The following is a 27,754-nucleotide window of genomic DNA, read 5'->3' as shown; positions in this document are numbered from 1 at the left end:
TAAATCTGATATTTTTTGGGAGACGTAATGCCTGAACTCTCTTTTCTCTAGTGTTTGAATCTTTACTGTTCTCATCATTATCCCCTCCCCTCTGGGTATCGCTAAGCCTGACTTTTCAGGTTCACTTTCCCCAGATTTGGGGAGGGAAAATTTAGTGTCATTTTTAAACGTGCAATTCAGGGTGGAATTCGGTGCTCTTGAAACATTCGGGTGCTATCGAGTCATTTTTGTTCTTTCTGTCAATCACATATGGCAGTTAAAGGTGGACGTATCTGTCAAACATGCATTCATCGCGCGCAGGGATGGGCAGTGTTTAAATACATTGTAATTAAAATACTATTTAAAATATAAATGCATGTATTTATATTTTGTATTTAAATACAGACTGAAAAATGTATTTGTAATTATATTTAAATGCCAATTTTAGGGTACTTATTCTTGTAAATATTTTATAAGTACTGCTAAATACAGTATATACTGACTCATATCTTAAAGTCGCTTCGCACTTTTCGGACGATTTTGGTGCGAAGTTACATGTCGTTGAAAGATGAAAGTCACTGAAAAGGTTAGCCAGCTGCAGGGATCGAACCCACATCTTCTGGATTACCGAATTCTCTCTTGTTTTACATGTCGTGTTTGCGCTAGCATGCGCATGCGACAAACCGTTTTAGATAGCAAGTTTTTCACTGTTGTTGTGGACAACGGTCGCGGCTACCCAATTATCTTGTTGTACGAGGCACCTTCGCCAAATTTAATTCCAGCATTTGTTCATCGGCACCTGTGGAGATGCTGTTCTCCTCTACGAATCTGGTTGTACGGCCGAACAGAAGATGCCTAAAAGGTACAGTCTTCGAGAAACTTCTAATATTGAAATCGCCATGATAACCTAACAAATAAATGCTACTGTTCGTTGCTGATTTGTTATGATCATCGTTATTTCTGTAATTCCAGTTGACATTTTCCTCACAGTATTTATGGTAGTAGTTACGGTATTTAAATACTGTACTTATATTTAGTATTTAAATACTCACGTTTAAAAGTATCTATGAAGAGTATTTAAATACCCCTTTCAACAAAGTATTTTGTATTTATATTTAAATACTAAAAAATGTGTTTATGCCCACCCTGATCGCGCGTTATAGCCACAAGCACGACATATGTCGTAACATTAAATGTACTTTGTTTATAATTTACTGTTGCACTATAATAATAGTTACGTCAGACGTGTGTTCAGATTGCTAGTAAACAGTGGATGTGATATGTGATACACCGTAACATGCGAGTGGGCAGTCGGGGTTGAATGGGGTGTAACGCGACAAAGCCAGACCCCTGTCGTGTTATATAGAAACGGTTCCTTACACATAAGGCAAATCTGGAGCTCAACTGGAGGTATATATATTTGCGATTATTAAGCGTATTGCATACACAACCACACAAGGGATGTTCAGATCAACGAAGCAATTTTCGCAGAATTTTTAGAAAGATCACTGAATTTTTAAACGGAACGTTGGAAATTTCAAGAATTTTAAATTGAACTGTTAGAACTGATTTGATTTGAAATTTTGAACTGAAACTGAACTGAAGCTGAAGAAGATACGCATGTCGCACCTCACTTTCCGGCAAACATCAGAGCAAAGAAGGCACTCGTATTGGTTCTCCGTTAGTATTGTTCAAGTCTAGTTGTCCCTTGAAGTCGAGCAGTATTAGCTCCCTCGTTTTTTTTAGACAATCCCAAGGAATTCCAACAGAAACGTACTGTAATACGTCTTCTCAACCCGGGCAATATTCTAGCTATTGTGTGTTTTTAATGCTTTAATTGTGCATTAATCTCGGTGTCTGATATAATAGCATGCACAGCGCAGGCTTCACAACTAAACGAAGAAAACAAAAACAGTTGGAGTCTATTATGAAGTTCCCCAATCAGCTGGTGTGCATTTACACTGTCTCAGAGAACATAACAGCTCCATACCAGGACAACATACATAAATGTGGTCAGGATCTGGGATACTCACCAGTCCTTATAGTTGCAGTATAGCCTGTTGCATGTTGTTTGAGCGGGGAAATCAGGATGTGGCAACCGCTTTGAAATTTATTGATCTGGTTTTCCACTTCTTCTACAGATATTATGCGCGGGGACGACTCTCCTATAGTCTGGTGGGCAATCATTTCGCAGAATTCCCGGTATGGTTCATTAAGTGTGAATCGGCCGAACACCGAATAAGTTTGCTATTGCTCGCTCTTCAGCGCTGGGGCGTAACCGATATATACCCATTGCTATACACGTTTCTCAATAGGTATCGTCTGCCGCATGTTCGCCGCTTCTCTTTCCATTTCCCCTCTGCGGACGTCCACGATGTAGCGGAAGGTTGCGAGTATACCGTATGAAAATTTTCTCTGAGCTTTTCGTCTCCTAGTTCCGGCACTGTTTCTTCAAACCAGCTTTCCTTTCTATCGAATATCTACCTTTCGCGTAGTGTATTCGACATTAGGCAGCATTTCAAAGGACATACTCTACAGGAAGCATAATTTCAAGCAGCGCACGTATTTCATTTAAAACACCGTTTCAGATACCCTAAATGAAAGGAAAAAAGAAAAAAGAAATGAAATGGGAGCAGCAAAATTCGTCAGGTGAAGAATTCAATATCTTCCCTTATAATCAAACTCCCAAAACCAAACTCAACCGTCGTTTCAGATGGCTGTTATGCAAAGAGTCTATTTACAAGTTCGAGGCGCTAAAAGATGTAACAATATTATAGGACAAATCCATCAAAGTGTATACATGTGCTTCCGCTTCCCCTGTTTCCTTCACACCACTCCTGGTAATAAAGCCGATTCAATTGTGCACTTCACGACGTGTACTGTAGTCGCTTTCAGTTTCTCTTCTTTCTTTTCACCGATACATCTTTCTTGACATATTCCCTTTCCACGAGAAGAAATAATAACTGCCATCAGAGCAGAGTTAAAACTCGGAGGCTGTAAACCACTGGTACGTGCGAACCTGTCAAGTTTCCAACATCATATTTCTCCTCCTAGGGCCGTTATTTGGGAACTTTTCTTGGGTCTGTTACGAGTCCCAGGAGGAAAGAGATTGCGATACATCCACTGAGCCTCCCAGTGGAAATTGTCGAAACTCGCTTCCGTTCTTGATTGCGTCTAGGATAGTTGCACAGGCGGCAATATGGGACTGAACAAAAATGTGGGGGGGAGGGTCTCATATCTCTCAAGTGACACGGGGGCAGGAAGACTGCCTGGAGACTGGACTTCACGGCTGCACTGAACTGCACTGGGAACATAACAGGAGCAATAGCAAACAACGGAATGGCTTGCACTGCAAACGTCACGCACGGCCCAGGGACATCCCAGGGACATCCATGTCCGTCGGGGTGTCACCGGACGTTATGTCACCCTTCTGCGGAAAGTCACCCTATCGGAAGTGACGTTCGTTCGTTTGTTTATGACTGGATTTATTGGCGAAAAATATTTGTTTTGACATTACTTCCGGTTACCTTGCGGGCTGATCACGGTCAATATGTGTTCGAATGGTATTTCGTTGACAAGGAAATATCGGCAGACCGTGACGTTTCCTGACGTGACAAGATGACGTTTCCTGTGCGATTGGGTCAGGACAAGCAGGCGAATTTGCCACAAGGGGCCGCTTGAGGGCGGTTACCAAATAGGGTGCCCTCTGAGGGTGCCTGAATACTAGCTCCTTCTGCATAGGGTGAAGACAACTGCGTCGTCTGCTACGAATTTCCGCCATCTTGACGCCCACGCACAGCTCGCGACGCGCTCACAAAAGTGTAACTACGATTAGCTGCACAGTACATTCTGGAGTTCTATAAAAACATAGCAGAGGAGGCTTAAAAAAGTAGGTGAAATCGGTACAGCATTCATGCATGTGCAAGCGTTGGCGTCAACATGGCGGCTTTGTGGACCGCATTTCTTCAGACACTGCGAGAGCTGGACACACCGAAAGTTTCGTCAACCATGCACGAAATGCTTAAAGTGCAGTTTCGTCGATATTTCGTTGCCACAGATTCTGTGTTAAATAACACGGTTTGTTTGTAGCACCACGGCCACTTGCGCATGGCCGTGGCTAAGCTAAGCTGCGTTTACGCTAAAGCTTTGTCCCGCAAAGCTAGCCTTATGTAGCCACGGGGAATTCCTGCTATGCTCCAAAATGCAAGAACCGCTCCGAAACAAATCCCAGAGTGTCGTAGTACCACGCATTTCCGACTGAAGTATGGTTGCTGTAACTAAGGGTGGCAGTTGTGCATAGAGAAGAGCCAATGGCTGTCTATGCAAACCTTTGTCATATATGGCGACGCCCAGTGGTTTATCCACAAAACATGGGGTTGGGGGTCATTATTACAGTTACGTTATAACAGCACGACGCATCATTGCTGACGTGTATCCAAATCTGAAAGCGCACTGCCCCCCCCCCCTTTGTAGAGGGTGCACGGGAAGAAAAGTCAGGGGGGGGGTCGCAAAGAATTTCAAGGGGTGTTGGGAGGTGTAGGGTGTCTGGATAAACCACTGGCGACGCTCACGAGGTTAGAAATGCATTTTCCACTTTTTCCTTAGAAGTAAACCGCCAAATTGTAAAGAACTTTGAACGGAAAGAACACTAAAGAACGTCTTACACAGTTTTATATCCTCTTTCAGAATATCAGAGTGGCTTCAAAATTTCGCAATGCCGGCTATTGATAGGAAACTACGCAAATACGCAGACCCAGAGAGCTTATCTTGCGGTAGAGTCCATTAGAAATGTTAATAGGGCATCGCTTTTTGTTTTAATTTCCGCGATCCGATCTGCAAGAAAACTGCGCTTAATGGAATTTTTTTATACAACATTTTGGTACAGAATACGTCCTCTGACGTATGCTTTAGCTCCCAAGCACACGTTCTATTGATTATTTTTCAAATCCTGCACTTTACTGTAGGCAACCCAGAGGGAGACACAAAAGTGCTATATCCTGCGGTGAGGTTGTGCAGTTTAATGGGCCATGAAACAGGTCGCTCATGCACAAGAAAGCGTACACGTTTTTTTTTTTTTTTTTTTTTTTTTACAGTGATGCGTATCATTCTCACTTCGTATAAGGGCAATAGCCAGCCGGCTAAATACCACACGAATATACTGCGTTACACAACGGTACACAATCGCTGGACACGATGTTTCGCACACGTACTTCTGTAACGTATTGTATACGACAGGCTTCTCACTCTGCCTTCGAACTTGACCCCCCTAAGCATCTGCAGTCTTGCAATCACACTTCGCAACGCCCATTACACTGGGACTCCATCTGATAGGAAGTTAGATCCCACGAACCTATCGGTTCCCCACACAATGAATGACGATTTCTCCGCCTTATCAGCCAGTCCGGTCCATTGGCCCCAGAAAATGACAGGGAATCAGCGCCACGGGCGCATCTGCACGCTCGTACATTATTAAAAGGCAACTTCACTTTTCGTGCTGCCGTGTCGTTCCCTTAATCCTATCCCGCGCCCTTCATTGGCCCCAGGCAATCACGTGCTCCCTCAGGGTACGACACCCAATTGGCTCATCTTTCGGGGATTTACTTTCATTCAGCGGTCCGCCACACGCGCCTTGAATATTGCATTTGCGAGGCCTCTCAGAAAAGGAAGCGAATCTTCCTTTTCCCCTTCCGTTTTCTTTTTTTCTTCTTCTTCCGCGTCTATCTGTTCTTCCTCGCGAACCATCCGATTATCCATACTTAAAACCCCGACAATGGGGAAAAGACACGAGCACGACGAGAATCCCGAACGTTCCGATTAATCTTGGCAGAGTTAAGCGCCGTTCCTCGTCAATGAAATAGCACCTGCGGGATTAAAAGATTCGTTGAGGTACTCTGGAACATTCGAGTATTCATAGAAATGAAGGCCCGAGGGAATCTTATGTATAATCTCGAGTGGATGTACAGAGTTGGCCAAGATAAACTTCGGGGTTTGTAACGAAGATAAAACAAGCAGAAACAGTGTCGGGAAGCTAAACTAGATGTTAGAGGACGTATTACGCCCAAAAAATTTATGTCGATATTGCCACTTGGTCCGTTTCTCTGGGGATAAATCGCGAAAATTAAAAAAAAAAAAAAAACCCGGTGCCTAGCATTTCCAATCGGCTATACATGTGTTTCAGCTCGTTCCGTCAGATGGCGACAAGGTCGAACGCGGCGCTGCAGAGGACTACTCTGCATTCACTTCAACTTGTTCACTTGGGCTGCGTTCCAATACCTCGCGCCCATCACGAAGCCGCCTGACTAGGCAGCTGAGTAGACCCCCTCGCTTGTCACTTTTGGAACAGGCTTGCCTAGCCGAGGTGCCTGTGGCGCCATCTCGTTGCTCACGCAAGAAATGCGTACGGCGCAGGCGCAGCAGGACTTGAATGTGCTAAGTTTGTAGGACATCGTGCATAAACTGTCACCTTCACAACTAAACATGTGTTGCAACTCTCTACGCAGTTTTAAAAAACATACCCACTATGTGCAATTTTACATTTAAAGCCAGCAGAGACAGCGGGCACGCTGGTACCGTCAACGCGCGTCTCCATCCCGGCTGTCAGATGGTCAGGCGTATAACTAGACGGCATCGATGCGCACTAGGCGGTAGCCGACTGAATAGCGGACCTGGCGAGATTTGGAACGAGACTTAACATGGCGGCACTTCAGGTTAGACCGCTAGGCAGTCGACGAACCGGGGTATTGGAACGCAGCCTTGGTTTAGATATCGTCTGCAACCCCGCGTTGGACCGTTTCGCCATCTGACGCGTCACAGCCCAGTCGGAGCTCCCTTCGTACCGCGTTGATTGGACAAAGAAATGTGGGTTAGGTCGCTTGCGAGCTCTTTCACCATCACCATCATCACCACCACCATCTCACGTCGAGACTATAGGAGGTACGCGGGTTCGAATTCCGGTCCGAGGTTTTTCCTGGGTTTTCAGACGCTGTCAGACATATGTCGGTACATTTTCCTTAGAAGTAGGCCCAGGACGCCAGAGCGTTAGTCGTGACGTTGCCCACCTCTGTGAGGCGAGCTCTTTCACCACCGCCACCACCCGCAATAAATTTCATTTGATGGGGTGAAGTATCCTTGACGTTTTGCGCCAATTCGGAGGAAGGAAAGAGGAACCTCCAAATTGGCACCTTTATTCACACTTCAATTACAAACGGCGCAACGGGTGCATCTCGTTCCTTTTGCCTTATAGGGACCGTGCGACACCTACAGGGGGCGCGCTGCTTCGTCGCGACAGTGCCGCCAGTGGCGGTCTTGGACGTATCCGACGTGATACCACGCCGCCCGTTCTATGCATTCTCAAGTGGAACCGTAGCTTGCGTGGCGACCTCCGTAATTAGAAGGGCTAATTTTCGAAGTGCAAATAATGTGGAACCTTTCTGGGGCGCGAACGAAGAGAATGGAGACAAACTGCACAGAAGCAACCACCGTATTTATAATGCATCTAACAGTACGGAAGGAGAACAGCCACTCGCGTCTGCCCGGTCAAAACACCTGTAAGTGATATGTCGAGAGGATGGTTATTTGACTCCTCACAAAATGGCTTGCTAGCGAAGGTTATATACGTGTATTCCTCTGACTCCAGCCATTTGTAATATGTTTTTGACTGAGTCTTGTATACCTTTCGTTGTCTTTGCACACACATAGCTTCGTCACTGAAATTTACATCGTGCGTCCGTTTTATCCATACAAATAAACACGTGGGTTCACAACTTATTGCCTGAACTTGTACTGCAGTTTTTCCAGTATCTTCATACACAATAACTCTAAAGAGATCCTCAAAGAAGAAAGTATATGAGTTTTTACCTCGGCTACCGCCGTAAGCTTGCGGGACGACAGCTGTGAAATGGTCGGTGAGTAAATAATAAACCTTTTGGACAACGTAGAACTTCTGTTCTCACTGTGAGACTCGTCATACCGAGAGCAATATCGGCTCTGGGCACTGGCGATGAAACACCTCAGTCATTATCTCGAAATAGGTTGCCGTTTGGTCGGTGCATTTGACGGTGATACAGTATCCAGAGGCGTTTCACCGTCACGAAAGTGGCAACTGTAAATCATTGATCATTTTGCAGATCCTTATTCAGTTTCATTGAAACTAGAACAAAAGAAATAGAATATATTCGCTCATGTTGTGCACACCTCATGCAATGGCCGAACGCGCGTCACAAATGCTATTCACTGCGAGTCTAGTGGCCTCGGTGGTATTGGAAGCGTAGAAATCACGAGAAATTAAGCATCTGGTCCCTAATGAAGAGTTCTTTTAGGTGCTGGCACAGTTAGCGATGCTGTGGCAAAAAAAGATATCCGCACTTCACATGTAAACAAAGCTGGCTACCCGGCGGCTATCACGCAAGGTACTTTCTCCGGAGGCCGCATCGCGGCGCCACCAGTTTGTCGCACAGTCCCTATTGTCACGGTGACGTAATCTTTCAATTGCTACGAAACATTTTCGCACTTTAGTGCCCCTCGAACGACATGTGTGGCACTCTAATGTTTCGAACGTATTTCATCTCTTCAGAGGTCCTCGAACTGGAATCTGTTCCCTACAGATTGTTTCGTCGGCTTGGAAATGAGCCAGTTTCGTTCTTCATGGAAATTTGTCATCGCCGTCGTCCTCCGGTCGGCAAGTGACCGGTAATTGTCCCAAGCAGCACATGATCTTGGCCCAATTCTGGCTCGATGTCGGCAATGCTGGTTCGATATTTGACCAGTATCGTCATTATTGTACTGCTTGGGGGAACGGTATACACCTCACTGGAAGGAAATGCTTGACGACGACACACTCAGCAAGCTTTCGATCGTAAACCGCTATAGGCTTAGAAGTCTCCCCTTCTCAGATAGGACGTATTCACGTATTCCTTTTCAGGAACATCTGGACAGTTTTTAATATGCACGATTCACAGGTGCAGTCGTCACGTTTATTATTTACAACAATTTATAATACCCCTGCCAGACGGACTAATTTAGTGTCACTTTTAACGATAGTGACACTTGCGCTGAGTGTCATTTCTGTGCTGTCACACGACATCTTTTAGTGACACTCAGCAGAAAGTGCATTACCCATTTAGTGAGTTCCCCAAACTTCCTTCACTTCTCTTCGCCTGACCGAGTGTGTATAGCCTCGACGGCAGGCCTTGTGGAAATCGTTCTTTCCCCGGTTTTCATCAAATTAAGAAGGACGACGTTGTCGTTCGAGATGATGGTCGGCTATAGGAGCGTTCTATATGTGGTGAAGTTCACTTCCAAGAGCGTACAAGCTTCCGTAGCAAATCACCTTGGAGGAAAGAAACTAAGGAGATGCCGTAAGCGCCTCTCCTCCACTGCAAGCGGGTGTGCGGGGCGCACGGCATTCTGGTTAGTTGTCCACACACGTGACCCATACACGTGACGGCAACATGTCATCAAACATGGTGTCCTCCATGCCCGTTGCGTCTCTTACCGGAATACCGAGACGAGCAGCGCCCGAATAACGCTTTCATAACTTCTTTGGAGCTAGAAGTTATCATATTCGTTGAAACCAGGACTGGGCATAAATACATTTTTGAGTGTTTAAATATAAATACAATATACTTTGTTGAAAGAGGTATTTAAATACTCTGCATAAATACTTTTCAATATGAGTATTTAAATACAAAATATAAATACAGTGTTTAAATACCATGCGTTTGTCAGTACGCTGAGAGCTTGCTAGCGTTCCAGCTATAGCGCAGATTGCGCGCAATGTGGATGCGGCATAGCATCTTGGCAGCCAAGACTCTCTCCACACACGAGATTTTCTGTCCACATTAGTGCAGCAGCTTGTGATGAACGACCACCAGCCGCGCCGCGTCACACCAATATATCACGTGACTGGGAAAGGGTGGATCGTTGGTAAAACAAGCGCACGTTGGTGTTGCCGTCGTGTAAATTCGTCGTTTTCGCGTTACGTGAGGTGAGGTGAGGTGAGTGAGGTGAGGTGAGGTGAGTGAGGTGAGGTGAGGTGAGTGAGGTGAGGGTAGTACATGCCTCGCGCGTGAAGTTTTCCTTCGTATCTTTTTCCCGCAATGTCATCCATCATCAGCGCATGTGATCGACGGCTGTCACACGCGACTTTGTTTTGCCGTTTTGCCAACGCATCGCGACATCTGGCGAACACCTCGTCAAATACAAGCTCTGTCGTAGATCGTTTGCAGTCAGTCTATGGTGAGCTAGAAGAACTGGTGTGCTTACCGGCCTATCCAATGCATGGGAGCGCTTGGTCGCGGAAATGGCACCCGGTGACGTAAGATTGTTTACATGGATGCGCTGACGCTCGCTGCGCGCCTTGCGGAACGATTTTTGTGGTGCTCCGAGATGCTCTTCTGCTTCGAGTCACGTGCCTTCCCGTGAAACGCGGAACCTTGCACCGTGCTGACTAAGAAACCAAACAGCGTCGGTGGATGGCCTATCGCGGCGTCACGAGCCGCGAGCTCTCGTGCTGTTCAACTTCGTTTTCGTTTGCTTACGCTGTCTGACGCTTTCTGCATGATGTTTGCAACATAACATGATGAATATACAAACGCATCATGGCAGCTTTCAATATCTTGTAACACTCTCCATTCCTCATCTTAAAAATAAAGTTGTTGTTTCGATGCGTTTCGTTGGGTGTCTTAGCGGTCTCAGAATATAGTGGTGCAGGCAGCGCTGCTTCCACACGTCTAAGCTACACTTGTAATAATACCCCTTCTACGGGTTGGCAGGAAACAAAGGGTGCGAGTGTCACAAAATATTTGGCGGTTGTAAAGGGGGAGGGCGATCCTGATTGTATGGTATGGGTACTTGGAGGACGCATTTGGAAATGTAAAGCACACAGTCCCGTGACTATATCGCTTAATTATAACCTGGCTGCATATTTTCCTTGCGTTCAAGATCTCTATTCATACGAGGAACAGCATTCAGGCACAAGCATGACAGGATTCCGTCTCCTGGAAGGGGTCCACTACGGTATCACCGTGACCGGGACACCACGGTATAAGTACCGCAAGTCGACATAGACGCATTGTGGATATTAAATTTTCACACATCTTTTAGCACAGTTTTTGGAAACCTTCTGTGGTTCCTAACTTAGAGCACTTAAAATGAGCTGGTGTGGCTCGAACAACACAAGGTGCAGGGTTAGGGCCTCCCAGCCGTGTTTACGTCAAGCGCGGTTCGGATTCTTGTCAACTCCGAACAGTCCCGTGCCCTGAGTCGTTGCCCAGCCTTTTTGTTTGTTTGTTTTTGTGAGCAGTCCCGTTTCACATCGTGTCCGACCGCGGACGTGCAGAGAAGTGGTATGAGTCATTTGCCCACGATCGCTCGAAACGGAGAGAGCGATCAAGGATATATCATGAAACAACGGAAAGCTTTTCTTTATCAATAAGAAAGAAAAAGGAAAAGAAAGCAGCGACATTTGTCACAGGCCACAATACGTGATAACGCGGACATATGAAGCGTTTTTCTAGAGACAAATGTGGAATATTTGAGTGTGCCGAATTAAGGTATGGAAGAACAAGCTGCTGAATTGCAGGTAGAGATGTAAAGTGTCCTAACGAGTTCCCGAGTACTGCAACTCACGTGAATCTGTCTCCAAATTTAGGAACTCTTTACTGTACTTATGTTACTGATATTTCTTGTTATACTTGGAGTACTTTCTTTTTTATGACCTTTCCGTTGTTCGCTGTAGACTTTTGGCGGTAAAGTGTCAAGCAAGTACACTGCACAATCGTCGCTCAAAATATCCTGGCTTTTCCAATGACAGAAGTAGTTTTACATGAGGAATACTTAATCTAGGCACCACAGTCTGCAGTTCGAACTAACTCATGGTTCATGCTAGTCCTTATGTAATGTTGCGTGACGCTTTCACTGCCATTTGGGTACTCTCACTTTTTGGCGGTGGAGAAAAAAGTTTGGCCGATGGACGTCTGGGTTTGTTCAAGTGTCCTTGGCAGTTGGCACCCATCAGGTTGCTGGTGTGAATGCCATCGCGCAACTGTGATAAGTAATTACTGTAGGATGTCATTTTCGATGCACAACCATATACTGTACGCAGCTCTAGTTTTCTGTAACAAGCACTTTAGTCCAGTTCGTGTACGGTACCGGCAGAGCGAACGAACTTCTGGAAAAGCAATGTACGGCGGCGGTTAATCGAGGGTCCCATCATCATCCCATGTATGTGTGCGCACGATGTGCATGCGGTTGCAACTAGCGTGCAATTATCTCCACAAGTAACTAAAAATCACGTCAGTTATCTTTGGAATATGCGCGCCACTTGGAATTCACCCTCATCTTACGATGTTCACAATGATTACCTCGTGTAGAATCAGGGCCGGCGATGGGGGGGGGGGGGGAGTAAGGCGACCGCCTTAAGCCCAGCGCTTGCATAGACCCCGCGCACGAAGCCTTCAACCAGGGGTTACTTATTTTTTAAACATAAAGTATGCACTTAATCGTGTGAAACAGGCCCCGCGATGTGCCTTTGCCCCAGGCCCCGCACACCCCTAGAACCGGCCCTGTGTAGAATTTACTAATTGTCGTACTCATCCTTGCAATTCCTTTTCAAGGAGTCTCATTGATGCTCCTTTTACATTTTTGGCGCGATGTACTGCATCATTTCGGGAATGTTGATGGCATCTGACAAGATTAGAGTCACTAAATAAGGCAAGATCGCCGGCTGTTGTTACTAGTTCGTATCGATTCAGTGGTACGCCTTCCCCCGATGGTTTCGCGATAAATCTGTATCCACATATTTGTCTTTGAAGTCGGACAACCACGGCAATGCAACGATCAAGCAGCGTTCCGTTTACATTTCTACAGTTCCTCTGTTCCTACAGTTCTACAGCTTCTACCACCTCTCTTCTCTGTGCCACATTCCTTATTCACAAAGGCATTATTAAATGAGTATTTTCTGTATTTTTTCTCTCAACTCAGACACCTTCTGTTCATAGATTTTGAACAGACACCTTCTGTTCATAGAAACGTAAATTTCTGATTATGCTAGCATTCTTCACTTTCTGTAATTGGGTGACACGAGTTGGTGTAGGTGTTAGTTCCTCGACAATTTCAAACACTCTGAATGTATTAACATGTATCGCTATGTCTTCGAAAATGGAAAATTGCTTATCTCAGCGGGAACGACATCAGTTGATTTCCAGGGCATAGACTATATTATATCTCAGTGTGTCTCTATGTGCGAAACTTATTCACACCAAAGAATTATAAGGATACCTTAACGTTTCCCACACAAGCTGCATTCACTCACTACAAGCAGCGTGGAAAAGGGTGTACAACAAAATCCAAGCGTAACCAGGTAACTCAAAATACTGTAGCGAAAATTTCGCCACCTTCCTGCAATGTGCCAAAACGGGAGAATCATCGAGTGACATTTCCTTCCTGAACATTAAGGCGCTACCTCTAGCATACATTATAAACGGAAACATTACTGCCAATTCCTAGACAGAACCCTGCACCGACTTCAAGCACGCCCCGTTGTCAGCAGTTTATCAAGTTTATCGAGTTTATGAGCGTAACGCACCAGCACGCGCACATCTTTGTGTTCCTCGAATTTGCGGCGTACTGCTTCAATTTCGCCTGTCGCAGGTACTCTGGGGTTCTCCGCGTTGCTCTTTGCACATAGGGCCACGTGACCACGAGGGCGCGCGCAGCGAGAGCGAGCCGAGCCCTTCGTAGCCACCTGTCGGCAGGCCCGTCGGCACGACCCGTTTGCAACCGCCGTTCAACACACCAGTCCTTCTAGCTCACCATAGTCAGTCAGTCGTCTGAGGAGGAAGAAGAAGCTGCTGAGTGCCTACCACCCGCAGGTGGCTAAGGGCCATTTCCTTTGTGGCTGAAGAAGAAGAAGGTCACGACGACAAAGACGGAAGAACGGCAACCGGAATGATGACGGCCTTATTTTTTATCCAATGAATCCCGTGGCCAATATGCATGTCCAATGTGTCTACACCCGAGGAAACCAACGCACCTTCTGTACCGAAACGCAAGTGATGGTCTTTTTGCATGTCGCGTCCTCGGTGACCAGCTCACTATCATGAGGACTACGAAGACGGAATTCACGTGCGGTATTTCGACAATCGCTAGGGCCATATCATATACCGCCACACTATGGTCCCCGCTGTGGCGCTGCAAGCTATTACCACCATTCTTTTGAAAGCCAAGAACAGCAAGCGAGACACGTCATAAAGGATAACCGCGGCGCACGGCCTGTTATACATTCAGAGCCTGAAGAACAGCAACGGCGCAGGGCAGAAAGAGGTCATCGTCGTTGGTGTCGATTCCGCGTCAAGAGATCCATCGAGTCAAAAGATCCAACAGTGGATCTCTTGACTCGATGGAGCTACCGCGGAGCTTGGCCGCGCACTCCGTTTATTTATTTGCTTTTCTTCATTTATTTTCACGCGTTCTTTCGACCCAGTTGGATCTCTTGACGCGGTTGGACCTTGTGACGCTTTGGAACTCTTGACTCGCATGTCACGTGACCTGTTGGATCTCTCGACCATAAACGGCTAGAATCTAAGACGCAACAACCACTAAGCCCCGGGACAGTTCTTCTACAGGAGGCAAGAAATGTTTGATTGGCTGCAAAATGGGACGGGAAAGGATAGTCAGTGACGACATAATAATAATAATAAAACAAGAAAATGAGATCTGTTTGGGTCCGCATTCTTCGAGGCCTACAGTTGTGTCTCGGTTGATCTACCTCTGAATGACGCAAACAGCTCACTGCGCCTTCGTTTTGATTTCGTCACTGACTATCCTCCTCCATGCTGCAGTCAACCAAATCCCCCTTACCAGAGGCATCCCGGGGCGAACATCCACCTGGGACATGCATGATAGACTTAGCTTATCTGCACTTCGGAACTCAACGGTGCTTGATGACTTAAAAATTCTGTCGGCTCTGGCTTTCATGTCCAATCTAGCTCCCGGGTCGTGCCGTCCTGCAGCCCGCCCCGGATAGGAACGACTCTGCCACATAACCCCGGTCTCTTCGTGAAGCTAGTTGTAAATGGTGTAAACGCTAGGAGACACTCTAGAATGCATAGGGTGCCATGCGAGGTCCGACACTTTGATGTGCAGAGGAGTTCCCCGGGAAATATGTTCCCTTTGTTGCAAAACGTAACTTCACTGTTCTGGGTTCACCAGCGTCGATCGTTCAGAATTATGCTTACATGTCGCCATACTCGTGTCTTGGACATCTAGTAGGTGTACGGAGCCTGAAAGCGCTGTGCCAAGGCAAAGCACCACTGAAGCAACGTGGCTCGCTGAAGACTACATGGAAGACCTTGTTCCTTTATCGTTTCTGACCCTACCGAAATATACGCGAGAACTTTGTAGACACACCATAAAGACTATCAGAATTATTTACATCAGGGTCGAGCCAGGAGTGTGAAGGCATTGTATGCATCCGAACGGGAAACTACAGCTACAGGACTCTTGGAAACAGAAATGAATTAGCACTTCTAATTTCATGGAATCCAACGTCTTGGCTGTACAAGCAGGATGTGCTTTCCTACTCTACTGATACCGTTTATCCGATGACATAGTGCTATGATGTTGCCGAACAACCAGCAGAGGTCCGCTCGGCTGTTTTCCTCCTTACCTCCCCCTCGCCCGCATGTCGCCGCCGACGCCGACGCGATCACTGGAAAGCCTGCACTAAACAACTGACGCTGTAAAATAGCGCCTCCAGCTATTAAAGTAGCAATGTCCATGCATAATGATAATGAAACATGAGCTCCAGCCAGAGGAGGACATGAAAGGTCCTTCCAGGGTGTCAGTGGGTTAAGCACCGCTCATTCCTTAGGTGAGTTCCGTTTAGTAAATCCGCGTTACAAGCAAGTAAAACATTTAGCTGCCCATGCGCGAACGTAGCTTGGGTACACCTTTTTTATGCAAAATATGTCGCAGGGAGAGTGAATTTCTATGCAATTCAATCGCGGGTATCCGCGGACATACCCGCACATGTGGCACTTGTACCTACAGGAACGACAGGGCGACATGACGGCAGTGTCGAACGTGCACTCCGACGAAACAGCATACGTTCTTAGGCTATGCTGATATGCGCGCTCCTCCACGCCAGCCACAGCGCCCCATCGCTACCTCGAAGTATGGCGGGCTAGAAGGACTGGTGTGCCAAGCGCCTAATCTAATGCATGGGGAGCGCGTGGTCACGGACGTGGACAAGATGGCGGCGAATTGCACGAGCTTTTGCGCTGTCGCTCGCAGCGCGCCACGCGGAAAGTCACATTTTTGTGGGGCTCACAAACGCTCTTCTGTTGCGAGCCGACCACGTGCTGTTCCTGCAGCACAGATTCGCGCCGGCTGAAAAGTTGTACAGCCCATCTGCGCCAAAAGTCACGAGCGCTCGCGCAAGGTCTTCTCTCTGGTTGTTTATTTAGTTTTCATGTGCAAATATAACTCGTCCGGGGCGTTGAACGATTGCTGCGTAAGGCATTCTGTGGGTTGGCAATACAAAAAGGCATTCTGTGAGATGAGACGCACTAAAGCAAATATTCCGTTGTCGCACTAACAACGCTGAAACGTAAAATTTTTGGGAATGCCCAATATGGGTCGGCTAGCTACCAATGCATACACTCGTAGACATTGATTAATAAACACCCCCTTGCATGGGCGCCGCTAGGATTTTCTCCAGGGGGGGTGGGGGGGGGGCAAACCAATCCGACCGAGGTGGTGGTGGTGCTGGTGGGGGGGGGGGTCGTTATGGGTGCCGCGAGTGCAGGGCGGGTGTGGAGGTCTTCGGGCTGGTGCTCAAAGTACGGGATGTTCCTCTAGTTATGGGTGTCGAATGCGCCCGCAACTATATTGTTTTGGCTCAGTAACCCTATGCTTCGGAATTCTTACGTTTTGCCGTTTCTCGGCAACGCAATCCCTTGTCCGTGAAAAGGCTCACTCCTGATTTTCTGTTTCATACTACGTTTGCCGTCGCCACTTCTGCCCTTTCCGTCAGCGATTATCTCATTTCTGTTGATTTCGCAAAAACGAGAACACACGGTGAAACAGCCGTGTCTACTTGTGACAAGTTAACAATATCAAGTGGTGATTTATTTTCAGCAGATCTGGACATCAGTATCAGTATAGACGATAATTCTCTACCCTCACTGTAGGCGCCTTTGCTTTTCCCGCGCAAAAGAGTTGACACCTTTTTCCACAAATGTGTTGTCGCCACCCACTTTTTCGCGATGAACCGTTCATCATGCACAGCGCGTTTAGCTGGTCCTCAGTCATTGTGGAACGAAGCCAGGTTCTTACCCTCCGCAGGATGCTGAAAAACTGTTCCAGGGTACATGTTGTAGCAGGCAAACATTTTCCAGCCACAGAACATACCAGAACAGACGTCGGTGGTAATGGGAGTTTGGAGGATATGATCTGCTACCCCCGCTGTCTGGCGAATTGATATCGACGTTCCCACGGCAGGATTTATCTGGTGTGTCCTTGGAGGCCGGAATCGTCATAACAATTCGAGACGGACATAGCGTCTGAAGAGACAATCGACAAGAAGGCTAAACCTTGAGGAATACTGGATAATGCATACTCAGGAAAATAAATATCCTGAGTCAACATAATGTACAGCAGGCCATGCCAGTCACCTGTAACTGCTTACATGAAAAGCCAGTCATATTAACGATGAACAGAAAGTTCGTTACGCACTGCACCAAGCTAACCACGTAAAAACGGGTTTCCACGGGTCGCCCTCAAGGGTCCCGGGGCAACGGGTGCCCTTAGGGCGAAGTTGCGGGTGGTTTGGGAATACGGCCCATAGAGGTGCTATGTGCGATCATTTTTTTCGGTCCTCATAAACTGTCTTTTGTAAGCGTCGCTTAATACTTCAAAGGGTCCTCAACTTTGAATTGCCACTCAACCATGACTCCCTAACGCTGGTGAAACGCTGGTGACAATATCGTTTCCGAAACCGCACTTGTCAGGGCATATACAGCCTAAACATGCTGCTTAACCATGAAACCGTAGAGGCGCAGCTTATTTCATTGCACTGTGGTTAAAGGCCACAGGCAGTTCGTGTAGCTTTTCGCAGTCAATTGCTAGTAAAAGTTGAAAGATGAAAGTCACTGAAAAGGTTAGCCAGCTGTAGGATTCGAACCCACATCTTCTGGATTACCGGTTCTGGATTCCAGCCTCAGAACATCAGTTATCTCATGCTATTAAGAGTGTTCGTCGCGGAGAGAAGAAGCTCTCTTCCGCAACTTTGAATATGCTACTGAATATACTAAAACAATATCTGAAACAGTGCAGTAACCTGTATGAGTAACACACACACGATCTGTACTGTCACTGGGCGCATTAGGCCAGGACACAATGCTTGTTATTCTTCGTCACCCTCAATCTCCTCTGATGGGGAAATCAAATCGTGCCTTTTTGTGACAGCTCTACACGAACCGTCTCCTTTCGTACGCTTTGAGATGTACTGCATGGGACGCATTTCATTGCCCATTAGTTTGACGGCTCGCATTGGTTTCGTCATACACCAATATGCTCTACCAAAACTGTGTTCGAAACAGGCAATAATATGCCTCATGATTACTTTTTATTTGGGATACGCACCTTTGCCTCAGCTGCCAATGCAAGACCGCCCATCACAGTACACATCGATACTAACTCACTTAATTGATACGCCGCATAATTTTTTATGTGTAAAAAGCCGTGCGGCAGTCTAAAGTTTCTATTTGTGTGCTTCACCAGTCGTGCAAATGATGTTCGCACATTACCGTTTCTGCTTATGTTTGCCATATACATGTTGAAGGAAACACGATTTGTCTTTGAGAGTGCATTTGTTGCAGCTGCCGAGACCGACAGCACGTGCGTATCAGACAGCACGCGCACGCTTCGCTTTTATTTATTTTGTATTTTCGGTAGATTCCATCTATTTTTCTCATGCGCTGCACTCCGGAGCGCGCTCAGATGCTGTTCACATACCCTATCACGTGAGGGTGAGGGCGCCGTAAACGATAGCGCAAGCAGCACGTGGTAGCCACCTGTCGGCAGGCCCATCGTCCCGACCCGACTTCATCCTTCGCTCAGCACACCATTCATTCTAGCCCGCCATACTCGAAGTGACTAGAGTCACTAAATAGAGAGCAGAGTAGCATCACTGAGCCACGCCGGCGAGCTACCCTACCATCTTGAGTCAGACGCTGCTGCCTCGCCAAGCAATGGGATTTCAATCTCTTCCTCCTCCGGCGGAGAACAACGCGCAGTCGAGCCAGCTCGCAACCCAGGAAACCGGTTTTGCATGGAGGTGACTCAACATGGACGGCGAGTTCTTAGAAGGAGAAACCACGTGACACGATCGGCCCAATCGTGGACACCGAATGGCGGCTCTGGCGCGGAAAGGGAATGCCATACTCTGTACCCCTATTTAGTGACTCTACAGGGTGTTCAAAATTAAGCTTTCACGAGCGCTACGCAAACACAGCGATGACAGGAAACCGGATGACAACTTTACGCTACTTGTGTAAGAAACAGGTGCTGCTAATTATGTAGCACCTGTTTCTTACTCAAGGAACAGAAAAAAGTAGCACCAGTTTTCTTTTGTTCGCCTGTTTAGTGCTAGTGAAAGCTTAATTCTGAACACCCTGTAGAAGTGACAACGAGACAGTTATCCCTTTCGTTATTCGTGATCAGTAACGTACTCGGACCACGAAACGCACCGTTCAATCAACAGTTTAGATATTTCGGGCTGCAATGTGCAGCTTCACAAACAGCAATTCCTAAGAAGAATTCCTGAAGAGAGAAACTGAATCTTTCGAACAGTATAGTACAAAAAATTCACAGACATCATTGACGTAAGAGTCAAGAACCCGTTTCAAACGCGCGCCTGAGAAAGGAAGAAAATATGCGCCGTCATTCCAATGTTTCCAGACTGTTGGTAGGAGGACCGCCATAGATACCCTGCTGCATTTATCTATTTCATTTGTGAAGCGGCACGGAACGGCAGGCCGCGCAGAAAAGCAAACGAATGGAGGCATAACAAATAGCGAGATGCTTTTTACGACACGCACGTTGAATAGACACGAGATTGGATGCATGACCAATGGCGGGCAGTTTCACGGGTTGCGTTTCATGCATTTCCAAGGCGCAACCTCCGAGCAGGAGCTGCACGTGACGGTGAATGTGTTACTACACGGCCAAATAGTTTGTTCGTGCTCTTGAGGGGGGCGCAGAAATGGGTTGCGCTGCATGTATTTTCTCTCTTGGTACATTGAATTAGCGTAGAAAGCTAACAGCAACCAAACACAACACAAAGGCTACGCAGACGAGTACGTTGTGAGGCTCGTGTTCCATTTTTCGGTTTGTCTGTTCCACGTTCTGTTCGGTTACTTGTCTGAAGTTACTTTTTTCTTCACCCTTGTCAAAACTGTATATCAGACATACCGGCGTGTTAAATGTTCCCACGTTATCTTTTCCAGTTCACTTGCGCAGCTGGTATCCTTATAACCATAGTAGCTGTAATGCCAGCGTTTGCTTCATCCTGTTGGGCGACCACGTCGCAATAGTCTCTCTGTCTGGAATACCATTCGCTTGGAATACCATACACGCGCTCATGTTCGTAAGTGCATTTCCTCGCTCTCATATACCTTATATATCTAGTTTAAGAGTATAAATGTACAGCTGATATTCTCTTTGTACTGTGGATAAAACATCCGGCTGAGCTGAAATGTTTTGGAGCCGTGACAGACGTTCACTTTTTGCGCTACCATACGGCCTTGCTAAGCTTTTGCACTGTGGCTCCAATTGCTTTCGCATGGAGTCAAATATCGGCACAGTTCCCTGTGAAGTCGGCCCAAGACTCACGATCCACCTGCGATAACCGTGACTTTGCTCGCCCGCGCATGTTCGACTATGGCAAGCAGTTCGCCCACAACCACACTACAAGAAACAGCTGATATACTAGAAGATGATGAAGAAGACGCCTCCGCAATATACAGCAAGGTGATGTATAGTGAGCCGCAAAAATGAATGTCTATTCCGGTGCACACTCTGCGGATGAAGGTTCTGATGGAGTAATTGACAAGTTGAGCGGTAGGCAGCTGAGATCCTGCGCAAAACCTGTACTTGCAGTTGGGTTTCGACATATGCTGATATGCTGAATGTTCTGTAGAAGAGGGCAACACAAAGCAGGTTGCGGTGCAGGGTGAGTTGCACCAGCGGTACAAGGTGTGGAGCCAAAGTCTACCGAAAAGAATTATCCTGCACATTAGAGTACCTCGTCCCAACATCGTGGCCCAGTGCAACAAGTTGGTGAAAATGACCAACCCGATAGATGCGAACAGTAGTACCTAGGGGATGGACATATTCATCTATCTTTGTGACGTTCCCGCAACAAACGGGCGGCCGCTCAACAGAAGTAGCGGATCTAGCATTTCTCAACTGTATACTTCCGGAGTATATATTGTACTGTACTGAACCGCCTACGTCTGAAACAGGTGGCCGCGTCCTTGCAGACGTACGGTTTGTCAGTGGCCCACTTTGTAGCGACCGTCCCAGCAGAAGGCAACTGCAACAGCACCATGCGTAAGTGCACTACTTTATTTGATGATGATGATGATTTTACGTTTCCAGGGACGATACTCTACCCCATTGCTGGTGGTCATGAGGGAAATGGAATAATGAATCCCTTCACAGTGAGGATCGAAGCCCTACGGTGTCCAAAAAGGTCATTTTGAAGGTGTTCAAAGCATAGCACACATAGCCCAACATCACATAGCGTGATGACGGGCTGTGTGTGTGGCTTTCAACGTTAACCGCGCGCTGCGAATAAACTATTCCTGTTCTGGACGTCGGCCTTCCCGGTTGTCCATATTTGTCCACATCTCTTTTGAGGCGCCACCTGTGTTCCATGCTTTGAAACACCTTCAAAATGGCTAACTTCGAGTTCCTTTGTCAGGAAAAAATGTTAGTGTTTTCTTTTGCGTGTGCAATAATAATCAGCGGTGAACTTTTACAGCAGTATAAAAGCACAGCGCTACCCAACAGTTACAGGCTGTAACTCGCAATCCAATGAAAGATGAAAGTTCTCTCTTGTTCGCAATCCAAGTTTGAAACAAATATATTACTGACACAACTGAAACATTCGAGTTTGTTTAGGGCGAAAATAAGTAATTTTTTCAAAAGATCACAAAAAATTAATTCGGGTTTTAATGGGACAGGCCATTAAATGGAAACGTGTTTGGGAAAGGCCCTCTATGTTTGGAAAGCCGCGTTGGTCATGCCGCGCGGACGGCTGAAGAACCCGAGAATCGGTTCCCCCAAGATTTGTCAATACGTTCACCCTCATGCACCAACCAGATCGGTGGCGCCATCTCGCCGCAAGCAACACAACTCTTGCCGCTGCCATTGACACACCGCACCACGGCCTGCAACCAACGTTGGCTACAACCGAGGTAAAGAGTTTAGGAAATTGAGGTCTAGAAAACAAGAGAAAAAAAAAAAGACGTTTACGTTTTTCGGGAAAATGGGGTGCGTGATGTTGACAAGAACTGGCAAATGCATAGAGCTGTCATGCGGAGCTGCAAAATTTCCGGTAATTTTGACTTGCTCAAATACAAGAACATACATTACAAATAGGCCTCTCCCTGTTTGTAAACAAATGACGTCATCGTGTTCGGCAGCGCCACCAGTTTGGTAAAGTTGAACTACGCTGGAAGTTAGAGGCGAACAAGGTCGCGCACGAAAGTCACAGTCTTGAGGGGATTACGATGGTCCCCGAAACGGACGCGACCTTCGGACCTTCTTTTCTTCCAATAGGAGGCAGCGAACAAATGTCCATTCGTGGAACCCAGCCCTCCCATTCTCATTTTGTTTCGGTTTCAGTCTGTCTACGAACGTCATGATGGCGTTTCTCGGGTAAATGTTTATACAGATGCAGATTATGCAGATTTTCTTTTCAGGAAGATCAACCTTTTATTATCAGTGACAAGGATGCATAAGGGTACGAAAGTTCATTATTTACATAAAAAGTACAATAAGAGTAGAAGTACAAGAACAAGCAGTAACTCTTGTTCTCTCCCGCATTTATGGGCGAAAAGTTGTAAACGTGTACTAATAAGTAAAACGAGGACCGAGGCACAAATATGGCTGTGAACATGTATCATACGATAAATTTATTATATACTGGGAAACAAAACGCGGGAAAGGACATCTGATTTGAAACCAACGTGCCCAGGTTGAAGCCCCGCTCGACACAGTGAAAATGTTTTTCGCGAATACGAAGCGGTACGTGATGCTTAAAGTGGGACTCCGCAACAAAATCACCACAAAGGTTGTGGTATATCCGTAATTTGTCGGATGTCATCATCCGGCAAGAAAGAAAGAATGTAGGCCTGGAAGCAGACGACAATGCTGGGTGACGTCACGGAATCCTCCTCCGGACGAATCGCTGTAGTATGGAGCTCTGTTTTCTGCTCTTCGCATTCCAGTTTCGGTTTGCTATTGTCATCATTTACGAATTAGTTACTCGTGCAAAATGAATGCGAATGTTATATTCGGTATCGAAGGGGTGGTTCGGTATGATGCTCACCTAATTTTTTCGAATCCTTGCGAAGTCTCCCTTTAAAAGAGCGAGTCCCGCCACACAAGTCCCTCTGGTTCAGTCGAGTTAGTGCATAGTAAAAAAGTGCGATAAAATGATCTTTGGTATGGGTTTCGTATGGGGCTGGTATGGGCGACGATGGTGGTTACGGTATCGGAGACCATTGCGTCAAAGGCTAAAAGTGTGCGTACGCTATTCTCGCCAATGTAGGTGAGGTCAAGCAAAGCAGGTTGGTTCATGGTTGTGTATGATGACACAGCCCTCGTCCTCCGTGTTAAGGTACATAACAGTTACGTGCTTTTAAGAATATAGCCGCGTTGTAGATCACCCCTCGGTGATGAACGTGAAACCCATCGATCGTTTCCAAGCTCAGTACGGCATCTTAATTTACCAAGCAATACATAAACGTGTGAGCATTTCTGCAATTACCCTGTAGGAACCTGAAATAGAGCAACCGTGGTGTCATGCAGATGGAGAATGTTACCCCATTCTGGTGTACGTTTCCGTGACAACCCAGCACGCCTGTGCTTACTGGTCCTCCTCACACAAATATACTGAAACGTCTACGCTGCTATTCTTACGATCGAGAAGTCGTTCTGCTTCGCTAAAGTATCGCGGAACTCGTACTGAAAATAGGGGACCGCTTCTTTTCGAAGGAGATTTCGCTCGAAGGCATTAATGTTGCGGAGAGGTCCTCGCGGGTAGTGGTACAGGCTCGCGGACTAAGACACTAAATTTAGGCGAAGCGAATGTTTGTCCCGCGCGCTCCAAACAGTCAAGCCTTGCTCTCATCGTTACAAATAGAGCGGTCAAAAAACCGCAGTTTAGCATCAGGGGTGTTTCTGTTGCGTTCAGGCCTCCTTCGCATTTTCTGTGTCGAGCGTGTATCACAAGTTACTTTGAAGTTAAGGTAACGGCATCTTTTATTCCGCGAGGGGTACTTCAGCGCCCCATCAAAGGAAATATCATGTTCAGACAGCTTTTGCCTGAGAGAAAAAGAAATAAAGTGGACCTACTCCACTGCGCCCATGACTCAAGTGCGTGTTCCGGTTCGAGAAACGGGGACGGATGTCCGTGTTGTTGGTCCTGGTTATTGGGACCCACGGCGTCCGTGTGCGAGAGGGGGCCACGATCGCAGCGTAATCACTACAGCGTACAATCCAGTTACTGCGCCCGTGCAAGCAAGGCTTTCCACTGCAGGAGAGATTCGATTTCCAGACGCACGTGCGCCATGCTTCCATACAAGACTGTACCACCTGGTACACGATAGGCAGCAGAATCACAATGAGGTATACCAAACTGGAAAAATGGGTCTTACTTGTGTGTCATCCTGCGAGCGGTTCACTTTGCTGTTGGCTGCCCTTTCTTCGGCGGCCACAGCTTCCAAGAGGTTGCTCTCGCTGTTGCATCGCACCGGCCGCGCTGCAATGAAAAACTTCCGTTTACTTTTAAAGGGTACAGATCTTCCGCCATCCACAAGCACCAATTGGATAAAACGTGAGAAAGGAATATAAGTAGGCTTCCAACTTTTCGGATTTATCTGGTAGATTCCGATAAACTCCCTCCGATGTTTTTTTTTTTTTTGCAAAATATCGGATTTATCCGATAAACTCCGATTTTTCCAACGCCCACGGGGCGGCCTTAAGGTTTTTCCCGTTTACTTCGTCCCCCTTCTTCCACAGCTAGTTTTCGACTTCAAACTGGTTCACAACTAAACAAAAGGAAAAGGCCAGAAGTGGTAGCCTCCTTCAGGGTCGCTGGACGCATGAATGGCACAAAAGGAGGATACTACACATACTTGTCCCATCTGTTCTATGTATCCTCGACCCTAGTGACCGTACTTGACCCTGGGTACTGGGCTAGTTTGGTTCTGTGTTCGTCACAGCTGCTACTCATTTTGAGTCTGGGCACCATTTACAATTTGTGCAAATACACTTGTTTGTACTTCAATAGCGCTGAGTATTAAAACATCCGTGCGTTACATCGTGTGGTCCCAGTCACTTTTGCACATCTTTCCTTGCATTGTCTCTGCGATGACTGCTCCGCAATACTCCGAAATCGGCGCCGTTCATTTTTCAGACTTTTTAATCCTCCGAGAAACTCCGAATTTCCGAAAAGTTGAAAACTCCGATAAACACCCTCCGAATTTTCCAAAATGAAAACTCCGAAAACTCGGAACCGTAAACATAACGTATGTGTAATTGAATGTTTCGCCGAATGTGTACGTAAGTTAGTGAAAGGCTGCGCTCAGGGCTAACAAGCAACAATTGAACATTATTGAACAATGCATGTCTTTCTCGGTAAGAACGCTAAAAATCGAGCTGGTGCCAGAAATCCCAAAGTTCCGCAAAAGACTTTCTGGAAAACATGCATGTCCTGGGAGTGAAGTTTAAATCACAAGAGAACGTTGAAAACACATTTGATTCGATGAGCAAAGCATTAAAAGGCAAGCGAGCTGGTGTATCGGTGGTACTATTTCCTTGAGCATGAGGAGCTGGTATAGGGGCAGAGACACAACCGGGCAAGACTAGCAGAAATAAGCAAGTCTTATCAACCTCGACTTTCAAGGCACGCGCCTCCTGGATCACGCGACCAAGAATTTGCACATTCTGCAATTAGTCGGTGAGCTAAGGAAGAACTGCTCGAACTGCAAGGTATCCGTGACCACCTTATGCGTCTGCACAATTTTTGATGTCCATGTAGGAAGCGAGTCAGTCGTATCGAACTTGTATCTTACGCCTGATTGAATTCGTGCGGCACTGTATTGCGGTCTAAGCCAAATGTCGCCGGCGGAATGCCCTACGAAGTTGGCCCAGGATGCACGATCCATCTGCGCAGCTTGCCATCGTGTTAGGCAAGCAACCAGCTGGGCAAGAACATCACCACGACCGCACCATTAGATTCTGTATAGGCGTGTTCTTCCCCTACCTCATAGAAATATCCTTCTTAGAAACATGCCGCCAGCCATGGCAACGTGCGTGGCAAAAGTATATAGTAATGGCATTGTTTTTCGTGAGAAGACTATCGAGGCTTCCTGAGAGTTTAGAGGGTTTTAGTGCATCGTACGCTATCCCCTTTGCGTATGTAAGGGAGAGCGTAGGGGTTCTCCGCAATGCGGGGACCTCTCTTTATGTGTAGCGCGTGCGCAGAAGCACGTACGTCACAAAAAGCGTTCTGCGCACTATCTCTTTCTGTTATGGGCGTGCGCAGAACCATCGACGCTATCCCTTACGTACGCAATGGCGACAGCGTACAATGTACTAAAGCTCTCTATTATTTATCGCACTCTCTAGAAACGTCGTGCAAAGAAAGCATATGTCACCTTCTCTGTTGATCATTGTAAACATGTATTTCAAACGACCTGAGCCCCTATACATCATTGATTACGTGACGCCGCCACGCAAAGCATGCTGGGGCTACTATCAGCTTTATCAGCCTATCAGACGACGCGTTTTTCCCGCTTCCTGCCCACCACAACAAAATATAACCTCGAACAGGTCTTCTCCTGACGTCACATGTTCGTAAACAGAAGGTCGTCCAATGTCTGTTTTGCAATTTCCAATTACAGAAGGGCTCGCTTCGTTCGCGACAGGGTGCCAGTTTTTAATGCGATAGCACTATTGTGGTACCCCCAGTTGCTTCTGTGCTATGTCAGCGAAAACTCCCTAGTAGCGCTGCGTGGCACTAGATAGCGCCACGGGTAACGCACTGGAGCGGCATATGCGCGGCGCAGCAGGGCACGGTGGTTCGGCACGTGGCGCAGCCTGTGAACTAACTGGTGGGCTCAGTGCCGGCGAGACTCGCCGTGAAGTATTAGACAGCGTGGCTGTGGGTTCAATAGTGGCTGTTAGAGTACAACACCGGTTATGTATGCTGCGGTCATGGGCAGGGGTGGGCAAACGGCCTCGCGGTGGAACGCGAGGGTAAGCAAGGGAGGACCCTGTAATCATAATTCTGAATAGCCCATGCCTAGCTCATTTCTCCTTTTGCAGGTTCCGCTTATAATAGGCGTATCTATCCTTGCCACAAAAGATTTCTCCTCACCTCAATCTTTTTGTGGAAATTTTCCTCACTTCACTTCAACGTCTGTGACGTGAGGGCGAGGACGTCCTCACTCTCATCATCCCTCGTAAGGATGCCCAC

General features: G+C 46.9%; 1 protein-coding gene across 2 annotated transcripts in view; it reads right to left on the bottom strand.

Moving 5' to 3' along the window:
* LOC135388771 (uncharacterized) overlaps positions 1-27,754 on the bottom strand; it is a 250,406-nt gene that overhangs the window by 201,472 nt on the left and 21,180 nt on the right. For both annotated transcript variants that reach the window (XM_064618552.1, XM_064618553.1), the window contains exon 2: positions 24,930-25,033. In XM_064618552.1, the coding sequence (XP_064474622.1) occupies positions 24,930-25,033 (104 nt within the window). The remainder of the gene's footprint in view (positions 1-24,929; positions 25,034-27,754) is intronic.

This window comes from Ornithodoros turicata, chromosome 3 (assembly GCF_037126465.1).
Source record: "Ornithodoros turicata isolate Travis chromosome 3, ASM3712646v1, whole genome shotgun sequence".
Classification (NCBI taxonomy): Eukaryota; Metazoa; Arthropoda; class Arachnida; order Ixodida; family Argasidae; genus Ornithodoros; species Ornithodoros turicata.
The sequence above is the reverse complement of the archived record's forward strand: the minus strand, read 5'-3'. Positions and strand labels throughout refer to the sequence as shown.